Genomic DNA, 20,086 nt, shown 5'->3' on the forward strand with positions numbered 1-20,086 from the left:
AAACGTTTCAAATGCAAGAAAGATAAGTAACCGGGCAGACAGGTAGGTCTCGTCCTTTTCATACACCAGCGTTGACCGTACCCATCGACAACTTCGTATCCTCTACCAAAATTTGTTGATTCCTTCATCAGTGGAAAGTCTTAGTCTATGCAAAGGTGTGGTAATGGACTCTATACTTGTGAAGCGATGGTTTCACTTGTGATTCGCACTCGTGAAACAAATATAGGTATTCTACCATACTCGTGAGATATATAGAGGATATTTAATGGTGTCGTCAGTAATAACAAATACATTTCACGAGTGTGGCTAATATTTTGATATTCTACACGATATCAAAATATTAGCCACACGATTGAAATATATCTGTTATTACTGAAGACACCATTAAATTTTCTATTTATTACCTTTTTAAAGCATAAAAAATGAAAAAATGTAATGCATTAAAAACGGGTGGGAATCAGCAGCGTAAGAATTAGCGCCATATCCTAATGACGTCACACTTGACAATAAGGCTGCGCGCCATTTTGAATGGGATACTCTGCTGTTTTCTGGTATTATTGCCTATTAAAATGTTATTTTTTGTATATTTATGTAAGTATATGTGTGTGTACCAAACATTTACCATAACAGCCACTTATTTTACTGTCGCTTCATTTGAATCTGAACAAAAAATCGTTGCCTTTGAATGCAGCGAATAGAAGATACCGTTATGATTGGTTAATATCAAAAAGTGATATTTATCACTTTTGATATTTGTCACAGTGTGAAAGATATCAGTTTTATCAAATTGATGGAATCCGATATTTCACTGGCAAAAATGTAATAAATATGTTATTCAAGGGGAAACCGTTAAATCCTCTTCGTCTTTTTAAGTTTTAAACATAATCAAATACTAGCAATCTTGTCTGTAATGTAACCTAGCAACAGACCTCGATGGAATCTCAGATAAATATCTAACGTCAGCTGATAATTTCTCAGTTTATTTTTTTATCCAAAGAACTGTTTAATGAATGTAAATAACCTTCATGACAACTTAATTAATAAAAACATTGCATCAGTATTTGAGCCATTTTCTTCCCATCTTCGTAATTCAAGGGTTGCCCTCTGTTTTCGTGACGAAATCGAAGGCGCTATATACGCACCAACCTGTGAACGATACTAGAAGTCTAATTTGATCCACTGAAGTACATCGCGCAGCAGCGTAACGGTACAACTTACCGACTTTGATGTCGGGTGTTGCTCCTCTGTAATCTTCCAAGGACATGCATCAGCATAGCGATTGGTCTTTTTCTACCTGTCTCACATAAATGAACGTAACCCCAAGGCCTGTATTCATGAAACTGTTCTCATGCTCAAGCATAGATTCTGTGCTCAAAGCAGTTTTCTTGCAACTCACTTAAATCATGTCAAACGATCAAAAAATCAAATGTAAACTTTGAAAACAGTATTTGGCTTTAAGTCTCTTCAACTTTTTTTTAAAAATTATTGACAATTTTTTTTTGGCTAATTTATAACCGGAACAAGAAATTAGGCTTGAGCACAAAATCCCTGCTTGAGCATGATAATGGTTTCATGAATACGGGCCCTGGAAACATAAGTGATCTTAACGTAACCCCTGGAAACATAAGTGATCGTAACCCCTGGAGTTTCGACGAAGGGTTACACTATTGACTTCTGTTGAAACATGTGAAAATATACGGTTTTAGAAGTTCCATTCATATCTGTTCTGATCGGTCAATACAGATCGCCATGTCTCACAATGATTCTTCCGTCTTTCATTTTCTCTTCTACGTACACTGTTATAGCGGTGTGTCTCTATGTTTTCCGATACTCCTTTGACCATATATGATGCGTGGACAATAAACCCAGAGCAAAAAACAAAATAAATATCTTGCCCATTACAAAAATAAAACCACACACACAAAAGTAACAGGAAACTATAGCGTTGTTAGTATGACGCATATGGAAGTTTTCGAATTGATATTAATTTTGTAAATTTTTAAATTCATATATTAATTTTGTAAACAATATTATTTTTGCACGTTAGTGTGCCATCGATAGCAAATAAAAATCAAAGTGCGAGTAAACAGGATACAGATAGGACTATTAATTGTAACAGGGTGGGTAAAATAAGATAAGAACTTCTTTCAATTAATGAAATAACTTTATTTAGAATTACATCCTTAAAATAATCACGTATATTGTATTTATCTTCGTCTTCCGCTGTACGTTGACAGTTCCCAATATTCAGCACGTTGTGTTTATGATAGGCGAAACAAATACAAAAATATCTATAAAAGTAGTTTTGTCCAATTTGGAATGTCAGGTTTGCTGCTGAACACATTGAAGAGTTGTCTTCCCCTGTCGGCGGAGATTGAGATGTTCTTCCCTAACATGATCCCTGATCGACGGAAGGTGTTTAACTAGGGAATCAACCCTGATTAATATGTCTCCTGATTTTACCGATCTTCTTTTCAGAACAAACAGTTGGTCCAGCAGGTACACCTGAAGGAAGAACGGAGATGATTTATGCCTATTAAATATCAATTAAGGATTCCTGTGCCAGTGCCAAAAACTGTATTATGAATTGGAAACTCTTTTCCCGGCATGAGTACAGCTTTTTAAAGTCATTTCGAAAATAAAGTCATACTTTCTGGAGCCTTTATGAAAAATTATAAAGATGAAATGAGTGTTACCAATACCACGGAACCAGACCAAGACTCGAACTATGGTCCTTCGATCAATATAGTGCGTCTCTAACAAACTGATCTACCTGGTCAACGGTCGTATCCTGACCCTTTCCTGCAGCGGGACAAGGATCCTCAACTCATTCACCCATGAAGAAACATTTGACCTCTTCCATTTCAAAGGTTGGAATAGTTCATTATGAAATTTCAGGGATGAATGAGTTAAAGGGATTCAAATTTTGTATCAAAATAATAAAATGGATATTTATTATTTACATGACATATTTTTCTTCCGAAGGTCAATTTGGTGTGAAATCTTTTATAAATGTCTGTTCCGACATTTGGAAGAACAGTTCGTTTATATATTTTGTTTGCGTTACCGTGGATCATGAGGTTTGAGTACCGAATATATTCACTCATTTTAGCGTACTAGTTGTGTTTCGTATGCATTAGCTGATATTTTGGTATTCGGTCATCCTCGTGAAAATGTCTTTATGATATAAAACGGACAACTATTAGATATACTCTAATATTTAGCCTACCTGGTCCCTGTCACAAAAAGTACGGGACAGACCCCTGTATTTGACGAGGACATTCCTGATGACTTTGCATGTCTTGCCACACTGTGGGAACATTCTAAGGACATCTTGGATAGCCACGAACTTGTAACCGTTCATCATGACGTATGGGCACGTCACACCTTCCAAATGGGCATAACCTCCTTTACACATGTGATCCTTTGTGTAAATCGGGACAAAACTGCAAAACATCAAATCCGTATTTCAATAAGTCTCATTTTGACGTTTATCAAAGAAAATCAAATGATGTTTGATTTGTATCATGCATAGAACTTCTACAATATTACTTATTGCTTCAACTACAGCAAATATTATTTCAGCTTCAACTAAAGGGATGAATGGAATGTTTGCCTTGGAAAAACTTCCGACAGAAACAAAGCTAATTTGAATTTCGCAGATAATATTAATTATTTAACTAGCGAAACAGTTTATAAATTCCGAATGCCATTAGGCAGCATAAATATAATATCATTAAAAATGTACATTGATTTACAAATTAGAAACTGTGTGACTAACGAGGTCGCTGATATCCTGCATTACGTGTCTTGTGCCGGAGAACAATTTGAACACAGTAACAATTTTACTACATGCGCGATTTGTCTAAGAAACAATAAGGGTAGTGAAACAGCAATCTCATAAATCACCAACCTGAATGAAGAAGAACTCATGGTCGAGCTGTCTGCTATACTTTGAGGGGATTGTAGTGAGTAAGATTCTGGCGATGGTTTTGATCTTGATGACGAGGAAAGATTAATGATGTCCAGCATTCGTTTTTGTTCTGCAGTCAAGTGTCGTATTTTGCTGTTGGCAGTCGTCATGTCCTGTTTAGTAATGTTCCTTTGTTTTACTTTATAATGATTCGGAGGTTCGATTTCCTTTTTAGCATGACATGAAGCGGATTTCCTATCTATATTAGGAATTATATTCGAAGCTTTATCTCCGGGTTTCCTTGCAGTACCTTCCCTGATTTTGTCTGTCTCCATGGCAACAGTATAAGGCTTACTAGTTGTGCCTTCCGGGGATCTGTCAGCATGTTTTGCCCTCACAATTGTGTTTTCCCTTGATCTATCTGTAACTACACACGATTTACCGAAAGACGCTTCCAGGGTTTTCTCCTGATCCTTCATGTTTAACGAATCATTTGTTGCAGTTTCCTTTGCAGCACAAAGCTGTGCTTTGGACTTAGAAGCAGATTTTGTTTTCCCTGATTTCTTGCCCTTCCTTTTAGTATTAACAGACGTTGTCCGTTCACTCCCACTATAAATCGTCTTGTCGGATACCTCCGCCATTGATTTTCTTGGACTAAGATGCTGTCGGACACTCCTACGTATTATATTTACACCACTGGCAGAACCTTTTCTGGAACCGCTCTTCTTGCTGTCATTAAAAACATATACTGATCCTTCAAACGAGGTATTTGTTTCATCTTTAATGCAGGACTCTGGGTCAGTGGCCTCTTTGTGTTTCGTTTGCATGTTTAAATCATTTTTAGTTTGTTGAATGTTTTCTTCTTTTTCGGCAATTGCAGGTTGTGTATTTTCCTCTTGGGTTGTGACCTCAGTCATTGAAACTGACGCGACATTGACAACGACTTCTTCAATCAAACCGAGTTCATTATTATCGGCAAGTAAAATTCCATCAGACGATGCTAGATCAGTGATGTCAGAATACGCTGTATCTCTAGATAAACTACCTTCAACATCAACATTTTCCATTAGTGTTTCACTTTCTTCGCCCGATGTAATCGACGGTATTTTCCTTTCATGAACTCGGTCTTCTCTTGTTAAATTGATTTCATATCCTGCCTTAAAACTACCATCAGGAAGTAAGGTTCCAGTTTGAAAATCCGATTCCAAAACAGTACTTCTAAGACTCTCATCGGTAGCTGAATCACACGAGACCATGCCATATAAATCCTCTGGATGTTGAGTAGTTTGAATCTCTTTCTTCACACTATCCAAGGTATTGCTGGTATTCTGCTGGTACTCAATCAACCATCGTTTTTTATTATGTAAATGCAGCACAGGTCTACCAAAACCGTCCATGTGACTGTCTGTCATAGGGCCCGTCTCTTCATTTCTGAACTTTGATTCCATCGATTTTGCAATTTTGTCCACATCATATCTTTGACAACAACTAGTAGTCTGTTTGTGACATTGAGTGGATGATTTCGTTCTTTTGTCAGAAATACCAACGACCAATTCATCATCACCTTTGCCTTTCTGTTTCTGCTTTTCCAAACCCGATTGCTGCTTTTGACTATCAATGTTTACTTGTTCAAATGTGGTTCCACCACGATGCATTTTTCCTCCGGCTTCCACCTTTGAGTTAGTTTGGCACTCTTTGTCAGTCTTTAATTCTTTGCTACCTTGTTTGTGCGTATGCCAATCATCGTCATCTTTCGTCTTTTTCTTGTTGTCTTTCAATCTTGTAAACGTCAAGGTCAAATCATTCACCATGACTTTGTATTTACTTGATGGGAGACCAGGATTTGATGCACTTTTACACACAAATGTATTTTGCTTTTTGAACCCCTTAGTTTTTATGCAGTTTTCACTTTTTGATAATCTTGGAAGTTCATCTGAAGTATTGTCAACGCCTGGCGCAATTTCTCTCTTGATTTTTTGCTGTGGGCTTGTTCTAATTCCGTTGGACGTCTGACAAGTTGCACAGTGTTTGCTTTGGTTTGACATTTCCTTCGCGTCTTTTATGGAAACATCCGTTTTAGTTTTGATTGAACAACTCTTGGTGTTCCTTTCATTATGTACGTTTTGTGATGTTCTTGTATTATTTCTATCATCAATGTTTTTGTTAGGAGGGATTTCTTCATTGCTGTCCGATTCACTGGCCATTGAGATATGTGTCTGGGCATGCTGATAACACAAGTTAATATCGGAATTCCCCGCCATATCTGGAAGAAATGTAGGCACTCTGTCGGTGTCAATCTTCGGCAACGGCGATGATCTTGGGCCAATTGTCCCGTTGGAAATACTTCCATACAGAAGATCAATGTCACAGTTGAATTGTCGTAGAGCCATCATGGACTCGACAGTCTGATTGAACGGATTTGCGGATACCATTTCAAGTAGGGTATCTGCGTGAACATAGGTATTCGGCCTACTGACGGATTCATTTCTGTACCATACTTCCTTCTTCTGATATTCGTCCGCCTCGCTTCTTTTAACAGAAGGCACTGGCGGCATCAAAGTTTTCGGCTTTACTAAACTTGGAAGAACTTCATTGATATTCCGTCTCTGGTGACTCTCAATGCATGACTTATTGTATTGCGTTGTGTTGCTCTCAGAGTTTGACTTATTACATTGTGTTTTGGTGGCGTTTTCGCTAGAGGTTTTTCGTAGTTGCGAGGCATAGCGAGTCTGAGTTTTTTTAAGACTGATTCCATACAATGAGTCACCTTTTATTCGCCGGGGATGTTCTTTGATGATTTGGTCAATGTTCCATTGTGGTGTAGACTTAGTTGATGAGTTTGATGTAGCGGTAGTGATCCTCTCGCACGATTTGAATGGCTCCACAGTAGCATGTAGCTTCCTGCTACCAGATTGCTCACTTGAAGCACCTGATATTCGATCCCAAACGCCTCTGTACTTTTCAAAGGTCCTTTTCGGAAATGATGCACATTTCTGCAAATGATGAAATGTCTCGCCAGGAGTTGAACTTCCACTGAAGCAAGGAACCCTGTCCAAAGGATCAATTGATCGCGAGGTCGAGTATTTGAAAAGATTAGACCGTCGTACTGGTTGTTTGGCAGACCCTGACATTGCACTCTGTCGTGTATCATTACTGTTCCGATAGAGTGCATTCTGATTCATGGAACTGTATTTGCAAGTCACTGATGACAGTTGTTGAGCAACTGATAGCCTCTCCGTCGGTAGCGGATGTGACAATAGCTGTGTTAAAGTCGGTCCATCAATATTCTTATCACTAGAGTTGCTATCCAATGCGTTCTGGTTTGTATCCAGATTATTTACCGTTTTCACACGAGTGAGTGTTGCTGCCTCTGTTGGACTTTTTATTCTTTGTCTTTTCTTTGGCTGTTTATCAACATTTCCTGTTTTTTGTGAAATAATATTTGTTCTCGGGGTGCTAGTATATATATCTGCCTTAGCATGTAACACCATGTCTGCAGTGCTATTTGTTGCGTTTGTCCTAGTACATGTTTGTAATGTGGGAACACGGAGTAGTGTTGGATTATTTTTACTTCCTGTATCAAGTGTGGTCCGCTTCAAATCACGCACAACTATGCTTTCTTTTTTGATATTTGGTGCATTGGAATTAGCGGGGACTTTTAACAAAGGAATGAGGATAGCGTTTCCCTGTTCTTGTACAAGATGTCTGTTCACCGTTGGATTCACGTTCTTCCTTTCCAGACGAAACACTTGGTATCTTGGAGCAGATTTCTGTTCATTGCATGACTTAATCTGCGCCTGGCACAGGTCGTACAATCTTGCTGGATTTTTCAAAGGTGCTGGCTCCAATTTTGTAAGTGTGATTTTACTTATATATTTTTCCGCATTTGATGGTCCTATTTGTTCTGAAAAATTCCACGTGGATATCACGTTTGTAGCGGATGTATTGCTGTTATCGCCAAGGCATAAAAACGGATCCTAGAAATAAAAAGCAGATGTCTCACTCAGATTATTAAAAAGAATGACATTATTACTGAAACTATGTGTCTTTACGCGATTTTATTATTTTTTTTAAATTACTATTTTAATTTTATTTTTACTTTTTTATTTCTTCGAAATCTTTGACACATTGTGAACTTTTATGTTTTTATCACTATAGAACTTGGAATTAGGCTTAAGCACCGAATCAAGAGTTTAAGCATGAAACGGTAATGAATTAAAATAAATTTTCTTGAAGGTCATCTGCATGATGTACTAACTATACATGAGATAACACATAACTTCACCTTGAAACTTATCAAACCCGATGCAGATATAGGGAAGATGTCGTTCACATCAACTGCATTCCTCGCCAAACGTTGGAGTTCTACCACCACCGAATCCCACGAAACGAGCATATCCTTTGATGTCATGTGTTGCCAAGGTAGGTCTGAAATTGTATCAGAACAAAACATGTTTCAAAAGTAACATATCAGTTACGGATCATCTATGTTGAAATTTTCAAATATTTTAAAGTTTGTTACAAGCTATTATGGCTGGTAGTATTAAATTACCCTTAGTTCTCTCTGAATTTATTTGGAAATCAAATGTATTAGAGAATTACTTGGGAACTGTTTCGATGGTTTGGTGGGAATATTGCATACAAAATGCCTGGTATTTCAGTACATGTACATATAAATTACGTGAACGTGATGCATAAAGAAGAACAGAACAAAATAAACCAGACAAAGACAACAAATACCACAGCATCAGTACTGGGGGAAATACACCACAGTGTCAACACATAAGGCCGAATTGCACCACAGCGTCAACAAGCATGGACACATGATAAAATAGAGTCAATGCACGAGGTCAAACTATATCAGTGTCAACATCCAGGGACAAAATATACTACAGCGACATCACATATTTGCAAAATGTACCACAGCGTCAACAAACAAGGATCACTTCATCAGTACTAAAATACAAAACATACCAAAGTATTAGCACTCAACGACAAAATATATCACAGCGTCAACGTTCATGGACACAAAAAAACACCTTTATAGCCTCAACATACACATACTTAAATAAATGCTTGAATTTGGTAAACACGGAAGCCCGGGATAATATCAGTATTACATTCTTTTTCTCGTGTTTTTTTTCATTTTGACCATTCTGACCTCACGGCTGATATAAGTTTATTATTTGACACATGCATGATTGGTAAAAAACATGGTATTTTTCAGGACAAAAAAAACCCCAAACCAAATATTACGAAAATCCATTGTAATTGGGGAACTTACTCCAACCATGTCTCTTTATCTTCCAGTTTGTGAAACATCTGCCTTCAATACACGAACAGCGCCTGATTTCATTGCTGGACATGTCCGTATGACCGACTACAAACTCGCTCGTCAATCTGTCAAGGTAATCATGGAGCTGCGGGAAGGTAGCTGAAATGTCCGCACCGGAAGGGAACGTTTGACCGTCGCAATCCTTGTCACTTGATTTTACTACAGGCATGATAGTATAACCGTTATGTTTTGTCTTGCTAGTGTCCTTTTGGTCTCTTCTGGGTATTATTTTCATCGTTTCAATAGTTGGATATCTATATTGTGGAGAAGACTTGTCTTGATCGGACTTTTCTTCAGTCATTTGTTGCCGTTTCCTTGGTGAACAATCAATAAGACAGTCATTGTCCAATTGATGTATGCTTGAGTTCTTGTGTGAATGGCTAACATGCAGGACATCAGTATCAGCATTGTGTTCGATATCTCTCTGTGTATTCTCATCCTCTTCTATGTGTTCTAGTGTATCTGCCAAACCGTGATATTCTCTTGGTTTATATTCCGAACCGTGCATGCCAGTACTGCATTCTTGACTATTGGTTTGTTCTTCTGAAGGTCCTGAAAAACAACGGCAACAAAACAACGAGTATAATGAGTTTACTCCAGGATTGAAATGCATCTGTTTATCATTTATGATGGTTTGCAACACATTTCCTTTGAAAAACCTTCCATGAGGCGCGGTATGACGTGCGGTATCGCATCTTCGAAAATCTTCAAATGTACTTTCGAAACAAAGATTTGACGCGAAATAAAGTTTTAACAAACATCTTTACCAATTGGTTAGACAGCCATGCACTGCACATGATCATAGCTTATATAAAAGTACGCGTACATTAAGGTTAAATTTCAGTTTGTCAATTTTCCGCCTGATACTTGTTTTTTTTTAAATTTTTAATCATCTTCCATTCTTCTTGGTGGCGACTCATTATAATACCATGTTAAGAATATCCAAACTGCAACAGAGGTAAATTATCTGGTCATTTGCTACTGAAATGGAATTTTCCTTTAGATCAATCAACAGAACACTGGACTTACAATTGATCCCGAGCTTGACTTTTAGCGAAGGTATCAAGATGTTGTGGATGATATAGGATATAGTGGAATTATCTGCTATAATGCATATATGACTTAAAAAACATTATTGCAGAGATGGCCATTATTAATGATTAACTTACTGTCCACAGCTTCCCTATATTTGATTTCGGACCCTATGATACTGAAATCCAAAGACGACCTCTAACTTGCTTACCTCTGTCGGAGGAACTCTGAGCATTATCAGCGCGATGCGTCAACTGCATCGTCACATAGTGACATCGCCTGCTACTGACATCGAGTGAAGTACCATGTTTGAGCCAGACCATCTCCCACAGTTCATCGATCTTGTCCTTCACGAACTGGAGATCCACAAGAAGTGTACCGGAAGGCACCAACCGGAAGTTCCTTAGAAAATTCATCTGTTGTTTCGGGGAACAGGGTTGCATCTTGCTGTCTTCCCATGGATACCTACTGACAATTTTGAGAGCATTTAGTACAATGTCACATTCTGGGTCGGAGCAGGACGGGAATAGGACCTCCTTAACATCAGACCAGACCGCTAATCGAGAGTTGCAGTCCCAAACGTAGGGCATGTGTTCTATATACTTCGATGCCAGATTGTTTCTGCATCCCTTGTCTTTCTCATGCGAGCTCTGTTTGTGTTGTGATGGCACAATCGTGACAGTTTCATCCTGTGATTTCTTTTTAGATTTACAAACCATTTTCGTTGCGGGTTCCGCGGACACAATATTCTAACAAGTACCGGTCCAGACGACGCTGTTATGTAACGATGCTTAACCCCATCGTCTTCATGCATTGTATCATCGTCTGTGGTATTCGAGAGACCTACAATAATATAAATGTAGAAATTGAAATATTCTTCAAAGACATAAATGTCTGCGGTAAACGAGGAACCTACAGATATTATAAATATTGTAGAGACTTACGAATAACTATATCACATTTTATTAATAACTTCCATCAATTATCAATTTCAGAGACCGGGAAAGTATACCCTAGTTTAAGAGACACTTTGTCTTTTTCACATGAAATATTCACATTCATTGAGATCAAAATGAATTATGTTGTTGAAGAGATTTTGATGTTTGAATATCTAACCACTTGCTTAAAACAAGCCTTCTGGTTAGAAAATCAAATAACCATATCCCTGTAACGAAATTCTTTAATCACTTCTGATAGAACCTTGTCAATGCATATGTCACAGAACTTCGCCAACTGATCTGCGAAACGGTACAGCATTAACGCATCTAATAACACATCAAAGGGATTATCATGAGCTATTTCAGCAATATTCTGTAGAATGCGTGATATTAAATAGTATGGCAGGCACTAGAAAAGGAAATTATAACAAGATTCGTCCTCTCTTTTATGAACCTTCATTACGGCGACAGAGAGAGAAACAAAAAGACCGAAAGCATTACCTCCAAACAGAGGTTTAATGAGAGATCCAGCAATGGCCCCAAAACACACGTCCTAGTGCGGCACATATTGATAGCCCTGTACGAGACCCTATGAGTAAGAATGAAATTCAGATCAGGAAAGACAAGGACCTTTATCCACAAAGAGTGGCAGGGTAACGAAGAAATGTAGAAGGAGATGAAGTGAATTGGACATCCCGACCATATATTATTTGAGATAAGCTTGGATAACGCCAACAATATCGATGGGCTACAGGTACGGGTTAATGAAAGAGTGATGAATAACAAAAGCAGGACTACTGGGGAAATTCGGTGCGTTACTCTACCAGTGTGTGCTGCTGTGTTGTCCGACATATCCTATCATGGCCGCACAAGATAGCCATGTCAACAGTAGTGGATCCGGAAAGGACACTTATGAAGAATTTGTGTAGATAGCTAGTAGTACCTCCAATCTACCAACTACAGAAACACTCAAAAACATCATTGATCTGAGAGTACAGAGTGGTAGGCATGGAGGCGGAAGCAGTTTGACCCACTAGCATTGGTGATAGTAAAGAACTAATTTAATATCCTAAAACAATGACAAAGAAATAAACTATGCAAAGCTTGGTACTGGTTTTGACTGTACTGCTGGGACGGCAACTATTGCAGCAATGCTTGAGAATCATTCAAAAATGAAACTGAAAAGATTTTCAAAAATATTGCTGGAGATGGTCAGATGTGAGGAAGACAGCTAAAAAGATGGTCAAAAATGACGAAGACAACTGCAGGTGGCAAGAAATGACGAAAATCCTGATTCCATAGTAATAACAGAGGTATTGGTTGGAAATGTATGGAGAATGCCCGAAATTATGACATGTTCATAATATCATCAAAGGAAGATGGAGGTAAGATACGCACGTGTTATGGGACTTATAAAATTTGGTGGTGATAGATACTGTATGCGAAAAAAATTACACTGAACCATACACCTGTCTTGTCCTTCTAGGACTAATCGATGTCGGTTTGGGGCCAAGGTGGAAGTCCATATTGGTCTGAAATACTGTTTAGAGGAGAGCTACGGTATAACCCTTAATTCCGTCTTTTCGTATTGCAGAGCTATCTGCTCTTGTGAGCAGGGATTGATTGTTACGTCATTTGTTTGTGAGAGTAACGTCATCTATTTTTGAAAAAACGACTTAATTTTCTCACACAAACCAATGACGTAACAATCAATACCTGCTCACAAGAGAAGATAACTCTGCAATACGCAAAGACGGAATTACCTGCAAATGGTTGCAGCGCGACAACAAAATATTCTTCCACGTTTCTAATCATGGGAAAATGTTATTTAAATGAATATTTTAATGAATGAATGACTAGAATTTATCAAAAGTGTCATTTTGTCTTGAAATGACGCAAAATATTTTAAAAGCTCTCGGTTATTTTCATAAATTAATATGATGAGATGTTCCAATTTGCGAACCCGGTTCACTCAAATGAGTTGGCTCTATTTACAGAAGCATGCTCGCTCTTTTGATACCAAAGAAGTACACAAAAGAAAGCTGAATGATTCTATTGATTCATTATAACTAAACAAAATCGACGTCCCAATATCTAAATAGGATATACTCATATTTTTCTTTATGATAAGGTGTTCCATCTTAGATAACGTGACATTTCCAAATTTGTTTACGCTGATGAAACAACAGATTCTTTTAACTTTTATTTTATGCATTTCTTGCGTATTACCAGCGCGTGTGTCTATTTATTGTGTTCATTTCGTCGAGTCAGGTTCACTTGGAAGTTGCAGCTTGCCGAGATCCTAAAACGCGGGAAATATTTTTATTTCATCATATGATTAATTTTTCAAATGAATTCATGAGTAATATGTTACAGATAGGCAGATAAAATGAACTTCAATTTCGTACAACTATGTAAATTTTGTTTAAAAACATACTTTTCATATGCATTGCGCTTATGAAATGCCACATCATGTATATGAAAAGTGTTCCATTTTGGGTACCACCTACCATCACGTTACCTTCACGTCTTAGAAACACACTAAAAATAGAAACCTAGCTAGGTTGATGTTAATTTACTTTTGGAAAATTAATTTTCCTGGGCCCGTATTCATGAAACCGTTCTCATGCTCAAGTATGGAATTTGTGCCCAAGCCGAATTTCTTGTTCCCGTAAAAATCATAAAATTTTCCCTTTTTTCAATGATTTGGGCCGAAACATTGAAGAGACACTTAAAGCCGAAAACTGTTTTCAATGCAAAGCTAGAGAATTATCAAGCACTTTTCTTGGTAAAATATAAATAATTATCCATTTGATAGATTTCTCAACATGATTTCACCAAGGCGGCCAGGTTTCGATTCCCCAAACCAACCCAATCGGACGTGAAAAGGTTGGGATCACCTGCCCGACCACTCGGGTACTCCGTTTTCCTCCCACATTAAGACCTCCGCGCGCTAACACTGGACCGAAACAAGTAGTTATTGCAATGGGGACCATTACATCAGTCCCCCAAACTGCCCCATAGACAAAAAACCTGATTGGTTAGGCATTCTTGGATAAACATATACCTATATTCTATCGCAAAATAAGGTAAAAAGTAAAAAGTAAACATTCCTTGTGCTTACCTCCATTTATTACTGAATATCGGTATCGAGTTCAAACCAAATTTCATATTCTAATCGCCAGTATGGCGACCCAAAACAACGTACTATCCGCTAAATATTTTCATATTTTTCCGGGGAATGATTTGCAAAATATAGTAGGATAACTTTGCAGGGAAAAATCACTGCCGTTCTTTTATAAGAAATAGGACAAAATTGCGTAATTTGTTAACTTGCGTAGTAAAATCGATTTCATCTGAACAAGTTGTCATACTGTGAAACACAAATGTGCGAAAATATTCTCCTATTATTTATAAAGAAACGTAAAAATACAATTTTATGAATTTATCACTTTTTCAATAACAAAGGTGTACATGTAAGCTATAATATAATTTCTAATTTTGAATACATGAGTAGAAATGATCATAATAAAATATTAGATAAATAAAGTAGCTGAAATTATTTATACCTTAATGCATTATTATTCTTACCATTCGGGAATGAAATATGACATAAAATCCTCTCATTTATATTCCACTTCTTCAACGGTCATATAGAACATAGAATCAACCCACGTGTTAGAACGGGAAGTTTTCATGTTTTCCCGCAATTTATGTGTTATTTCCATTCGTAGTACCTCTAACTCTTTGGTTAATGCGATACAAAGTCCAGACAGTCATCGATAGACATGTGAATAAATATTGCTATTTGATTGGATAAAATTAATAATTACTTCTCGTGTTAAGCTAAATCAATCATAATAGTATAATTTTGATGCTAACATAGTATTAGATGTAAGAATACATAAATTAATCAAATAACAAACGGTAAATGCCGGACGCGATTTACCCCAAAACACAAGGTCACGTGACGTCTAGGAAAACATGGCGCTTGATTTTTGATGAGATTCGATAGTGTGTTGCAAGGACACCTGCTATTTTGGTATAATTTGCGACTGGATGGAAAAGTCCTTTGGCGAGACGGACCTAAAGTATATAAGCTTTTGCAAACACTTTATTTGTGGGATGCTTAAGGTTTGTATTTTTCAGACACACGACAAATCCTTTGGCGAACAACACTTCTCGTCAGCATCGCGTTGCTTACGCTACGGCATGATGCCTATTGATATGCCCAGAACACGTGATTATGTAAGAAATAACTGGCCTATCGATGGTACGATAAAAGAAAGGTCTACGAAACCACAGACCCCCAGATTTTAAATAAGAATCCCAAATTGCCAGAGTTCGCAGAATCCAATATGCATCGCATACCTCGTGTCATTTTGCCGGTCATTGTTATTATTAGAATATTACAATGGCGTTTGTTGTCATCCTCATATGCAGGAAAAAATGATTTTGAATTGAACGTGGCAGTGTTCACATACGAACTTATTTATTGTCAAGACATGACAGGATGCAAGACCATGCCAAAATTGTTAAGCATGCAGGAAAACAGAGAAAAAGCAGTACGGAGACTATCGTTATGATGAATAAACTTGGGCTGCACATCTGCCAAGACTACTAACATGATACAAGACCATGGCATACAGTGTCCTAGACTTAGTGTTTGAAATGTGTTGAAATATTGTGAACAATCATCACATCTAGTTATTAAAATGAACAATGATTGTCTAATGCATTATTTGATGATGCCAGCAGTTTTACATTCCAAATACTGATGCAATTCCTGGCAGCTTGCTTCAGAAAACACCTTTGAATCAGTTGCATAAAGATGAAGGTCAACCAGAGATTGTTTGATTATATTATTTTGTCAATTGAATATCGTTTCATGGTGCAAGTACAAAACTTTACAAAAATTACCTTTTAACCTTTTGAGTTAAAAGACATAGATATGTCACTATGTTCTGAATATATTGATTGAAAAGATTTGTTTAATAGTCATGCTGGTATGATTACAAATCTGTTGTATATTTGCCATGAAGCCAAATTTGGCAAACTGTTTGCAGTGATTAATTCTGCTCAGTTTTACAGAACACAGGCTGTTTCCCCTAGCTAATAAGTGCCCCCCCCCCCCCCCTAAAAAATGAGGAATATAATCCCTATTTCAATATAGATAATGCAATGTTTTTCCATTTCATAAAGGAGCAGACTAACGCAAAAATTTAGGTTAAAAACACTGATTTATAACAGTATTCTATTACTTTTTAAAATATTGTTAAAATTATTAGGCTGTCAGTTATGTCAGACTTGAATACGTGTACTTTAATATAAACCTTATTTATTTTTCAACAATTATGAAACAGTTATTTCAACCTATATTAATCACTCTTGTTGGTCCGGATGATAGTGTGCGGAGAGTCTAAATGTGGGATGAAACCGGAGTAACCGGAGAAAACCTACGCGGTCAGGCAGGTGACCCCAAACCTTTTCACGTCTGATCGGGGAATCAAACCCCGGCCACCTCGGTGAAAGGCAAGTGCGCTATCCACTGCACCACCTGTCCACCCTATAAAGTTAGTTCATAATGGTCACTATTAATTTTCCCATTCTTTTACAGATATTCAAAGGAGTGAAATGTCAGAAAGTGAACGAACAGAAACAAGTCATGCTATAGCAGTGACGTTAAGCAGTAATCAAGGTTGTTCTGACGGTTCTGGTCCTCCAACTGTCACAGTTTCTGTCGGTAATGATAAGAGTTCTACAAAACCAGAAAGGGGAGACCACTCCGGTCCTGCTCCCCCTGGTGGCTGGCATTTAGAGGGATTTGAGGTAATGTAGAAATAGTTGAATTTATGGTATATGGTATGAGCTATGATGTCACATACTTCTCAACCCTCCCGATTTTGGACCCTTAAATTTTGCATCTTCAAACCAGTGAATTTGCTTAACTATCCCTATATTCTAAGACCTAATGATTTCATCTGAAAGAACAACTAAAAATATGTCATTTTAAAGGGTTATTTTGTCACTAGGAGGTATATACACACATTTATTTAGGTTTTACATTTGAGAGTGCAGAATCTCTTCCTTCCCCCCCCCCCCCCCCCCCCCCCCAATGGAAATCTGGAAAATATGATAGCTATGGCCCTTGTCAGTTAGTTAACATATTTATTACTGCTCAATAACTTCCTTTAATTTGAAATATTAATGTTAAGTTGTTCAGCATATATGCAATATAAAAAGACTAAGGCTAAGCTTCACTCTGAGCAGGAGTTGTGCTAAATTAACTATACCACAATATGGACCCCCACCCAATCCCCTATTTTATGCCTTCCCTGATATTGAAAATATAATCAAGATCAAAACACAATGCTTGAATAATTGAAATGTTTTATTAACTCATTCACCCCTGGAGACACATTTGAACTCTTTCAATTCAAAGGTTGGAATAGTTCATTATGAAATTTCAGGGGTGAATGAGTTAAACCCCTTTAAAGAGACGAGATTTTGTATGTTAATTTATTAAAAAATTCTACCACAGTTGCAACTGTTTCTTATAACCCCAACCAAAAGGTCATATAAAAAAAATATCATAACACTTTTATAAGACAATTATGAACTTTCATGAATCACTCCTGTTGACCTGGATAGAAGTGCATAAAGAATTTTAAGTGGGAGAAATGTTGAGTGCCGACTCAAGTATCCAGTATCAAGTTTCCACTGTTTTACCTCATGACCACCCATTAAATGACAGTTTGCCTGAATTTAGAAAAATATACAGGGGTTGACACTAACACAAGTCCAGTAGTGCTGAACTAGCAGATTTCAGCAAGGACTAATTAATGAATCACCTTACCTAACTGGTCCTTTGGATTTGTGAAAAATATGATTATAAAATAAGAAAAAAACCAACCTCAAAATTTAGAAAACTGCTTAAAATAATATATATTGCATGATAAATTTTAAGTCCCCTACAGTCGGTTACTTTTAATGTTTCATGCTGTAGATGGTGATGTTTCCTTATCAGCAAATCTTAGACTAGTTACATTGAGGTAGGACTAGTAAATAATCTATTCAACTAGTCCTATGGACTACCAAGCAAACTAAGTTAGTGTCTAACCTTTGTAATTTCAATTTTAGGATAAAATTTCATGAGCATTCATGATCAGAGTTTATGTATATATTGTGAGCTGAGAAATGCCCCAAAGCAATATATATCTCAAAACAACGGGATCGATACACTTTGTTTCTGTATAATGTTAATACTTCTTTGTTGCTTTTCTATAGGACAAAAATCCTTTTAGTGGGTTTTCTGAGGAGCACATGAGCAAATTGGACGAATTTTTGTCGTCGGAAGAAGCAAGAAAGATTCTTCAGCAGACTAACGAAGGTGATTTCACCGAGACCATGGCTCAAGTTGCGGGATTGGACAGTAGTCAGGATTCTGTCAACACCAGTGATGACCTCCTTGCACTGGACATGTTTGATGTAGGTGCTTTTATTATAAATGTCAAACAACAGATAATCGTATAACCTGTTAGAGTTAGAGACAGGATCAAGAAAATCTACAAATTTTATTGTTTGAAACAATCAAGTATTTATCTATGCTATTTTTATAACCATGTACGAGTATTTTCCCTTCATGCTTTTTGGCTCACCTGCCCGAAGGGCAAGTGAGTTTAGGCCAAAAAAAAATATATAGTCTGTTTAGGGGTTGCATTGGCAAAAAAACAAGGGTAGGTAGGTCGGATTTTGTTTTTGTTTTTTTTGTTTTGTATATTTTTTGGTCATGTGATTATGACCCTACTATTGTATGTCAAACAAAGAATTACATAAACAAGGTTCATTTGGAGGCAAATTGTACTCCATATGATGACATTTAGCGCCAACACGGAGCTGGAAGCCATTTTGAAAGGCTAGGAACCTTCTAAAATTCGAAAATCAGCGGGTTTAAAAAAAAAAAAAAAAATCAAAAAGTTTTGGGTCGGGGGTAAAAAGCTAGGGTTGGTCGGGAACCCTAAACAGACACCTTTTTTTTGTTTGTCTTATGTCATTGTGTGTCGTCCGTCATTCTTTCTTTCAAACGACTTCTTTTGAAGAACTGAAAGGTATAGAACCTCATATTTGGCTGGTAGCTTCTTGGGATAGAGCCCGACAAAGTTTGAGAATGAAAATGACCTTGACCTACTCACAAGGACACAGGGGTCAAATATGTCAAACAGCTCAATTTAACTGACTTCTTCTGAATAATCTTAGAGCATAGATTTATAATATTTGGCTGGTAGCTTCCTGGGATGGCATCTGACAGAGTTTTAAAATTGTAAATAACCTAGATCTCCTTATAAGGTCACAAGGGTCAAATATGTCAAACACTTCAAACAACTTCTGAAGAAGAACCAAAAAGCAAAAAGCATAGAATCGTATAATAATATTTGGCTGGTAGTTCCAATAGACGGAGCCGACAAAGTTTGCAAGTGAACCATTTGTAGTACAGGATAATTTTTAGGTCACCTGAGCTTTAGCTCAAGTGACCTATTGCTATCCGTTTTCGTCCGTCGTCGTCCGTCGTCCGTTAACATTTTACATTTCAAACTTAAAGTCAAGTTCTGCTGGGCCGATTGAACTGAAAGTTGGTAGGAATGATCGCCTCATGGTCCTGACAAAGTGTTGTTATTTTTCGGGTCAATCAGAAATACAATTTGGCTGCCATGGCCGCTATTTTGCTACTAAGTTCTAATAGGCCGATCTCACTTAAAATTGGTCTAGGAATGATCAGCTCATGGTCCTGACAAAGTTAAGTTAACATTATACTATTTTTTACTCAAATTGGTACATATTTCAACAACAAAAATAAATACTGTAGACTCA

General features: G+C 37.2%; 2 protein-coding genes across 3 annotated transcripts in view; one reads left to right on the forward strand and one right to left on the reverse strand.

The window, feature by feature from the left end:
• Window positions 1-2,169: 2,169 nt before the first annotated feature.
• LOC110442308 lies at window positions 2,170-14,897 on the reverse strand. 2 transcript variants are annotated; one of them, XM_021485838.1, is made up of 7 exons: window positions 14,810-14,897; window positions 10,492-11,123; window positions 9,198-9,800; window positions 8,199-8,341; window positions 3,914-7,890; window positions 3,230-3,446; window positions 2,170-2,505 (listed from the first exon to the last, which is right to left on the reverse strand). In XM_021485838.1, exons 2-7 carry the CDS (start codon window positions 10,997-10,999, stop codon window positions 2,323-2,325), a joined length of 5,631 nt encoding a protein of 1,876 aa, XP_021341513.1. In that variant the 5' UTR covers window positions 11,000-11,123; window positions 14,810-14,897; the 3' UTR covers window positions 2,170-2,322. The 2 variants fall into 2 exon arrangements, with proteins under 2 accessions (XP_021341513.1, XP_021341514.1); XM_021485839.1 differs by lacking the exon at window positions 14,810-14,897 and adding an exon at window positions 13,448-13,464.
• A 294-nt stretch (window positions 14,898-15,191) lies between these two features.
• Window positions 15,192-20,086, forward strand: part of LOC110442298 (PHD finger protein 3-like) — a 46,730-nt gene continuing 41,835 nt past the window's right edge. The window contains exons 1-3 of the mRNA XM_021485827.1: window positions 15,192-15,352; window positions 16,836-17,047; window positions 18,506-18,706. Coding sequence (XP_021341502.1) covers window positions 16,853-17,047; window positions 18,506-18,706 — 396 coding nt within the window. The 5' untranslated portion in view covers window positions 15,192-15,352; window positions 16,836-16,852. The remainder of the gene's footprint in view (window positions 15,353-16,835; window positions 17,048-18,505; window positions 18,707-20,086) is intronic.

This window comes from Mizuhopecten yessoensis, unplaced genomic scaffold (assembly GCF_002113885.1).
Source record: "Mizuhopecten yessoensis strain PY_sf001 unplaced genomic scaffold, ASM211388v2 scaffold716245, whole genome shotgun sequence".
In the NCBI taxonomy this organism is placed as follows: Eukaryota; Metazoa; Mollusca; class Bivalvia; order Pectinida; family Pectinidae; genus Mizuhopecten; species Mizuhopecten yessoensis.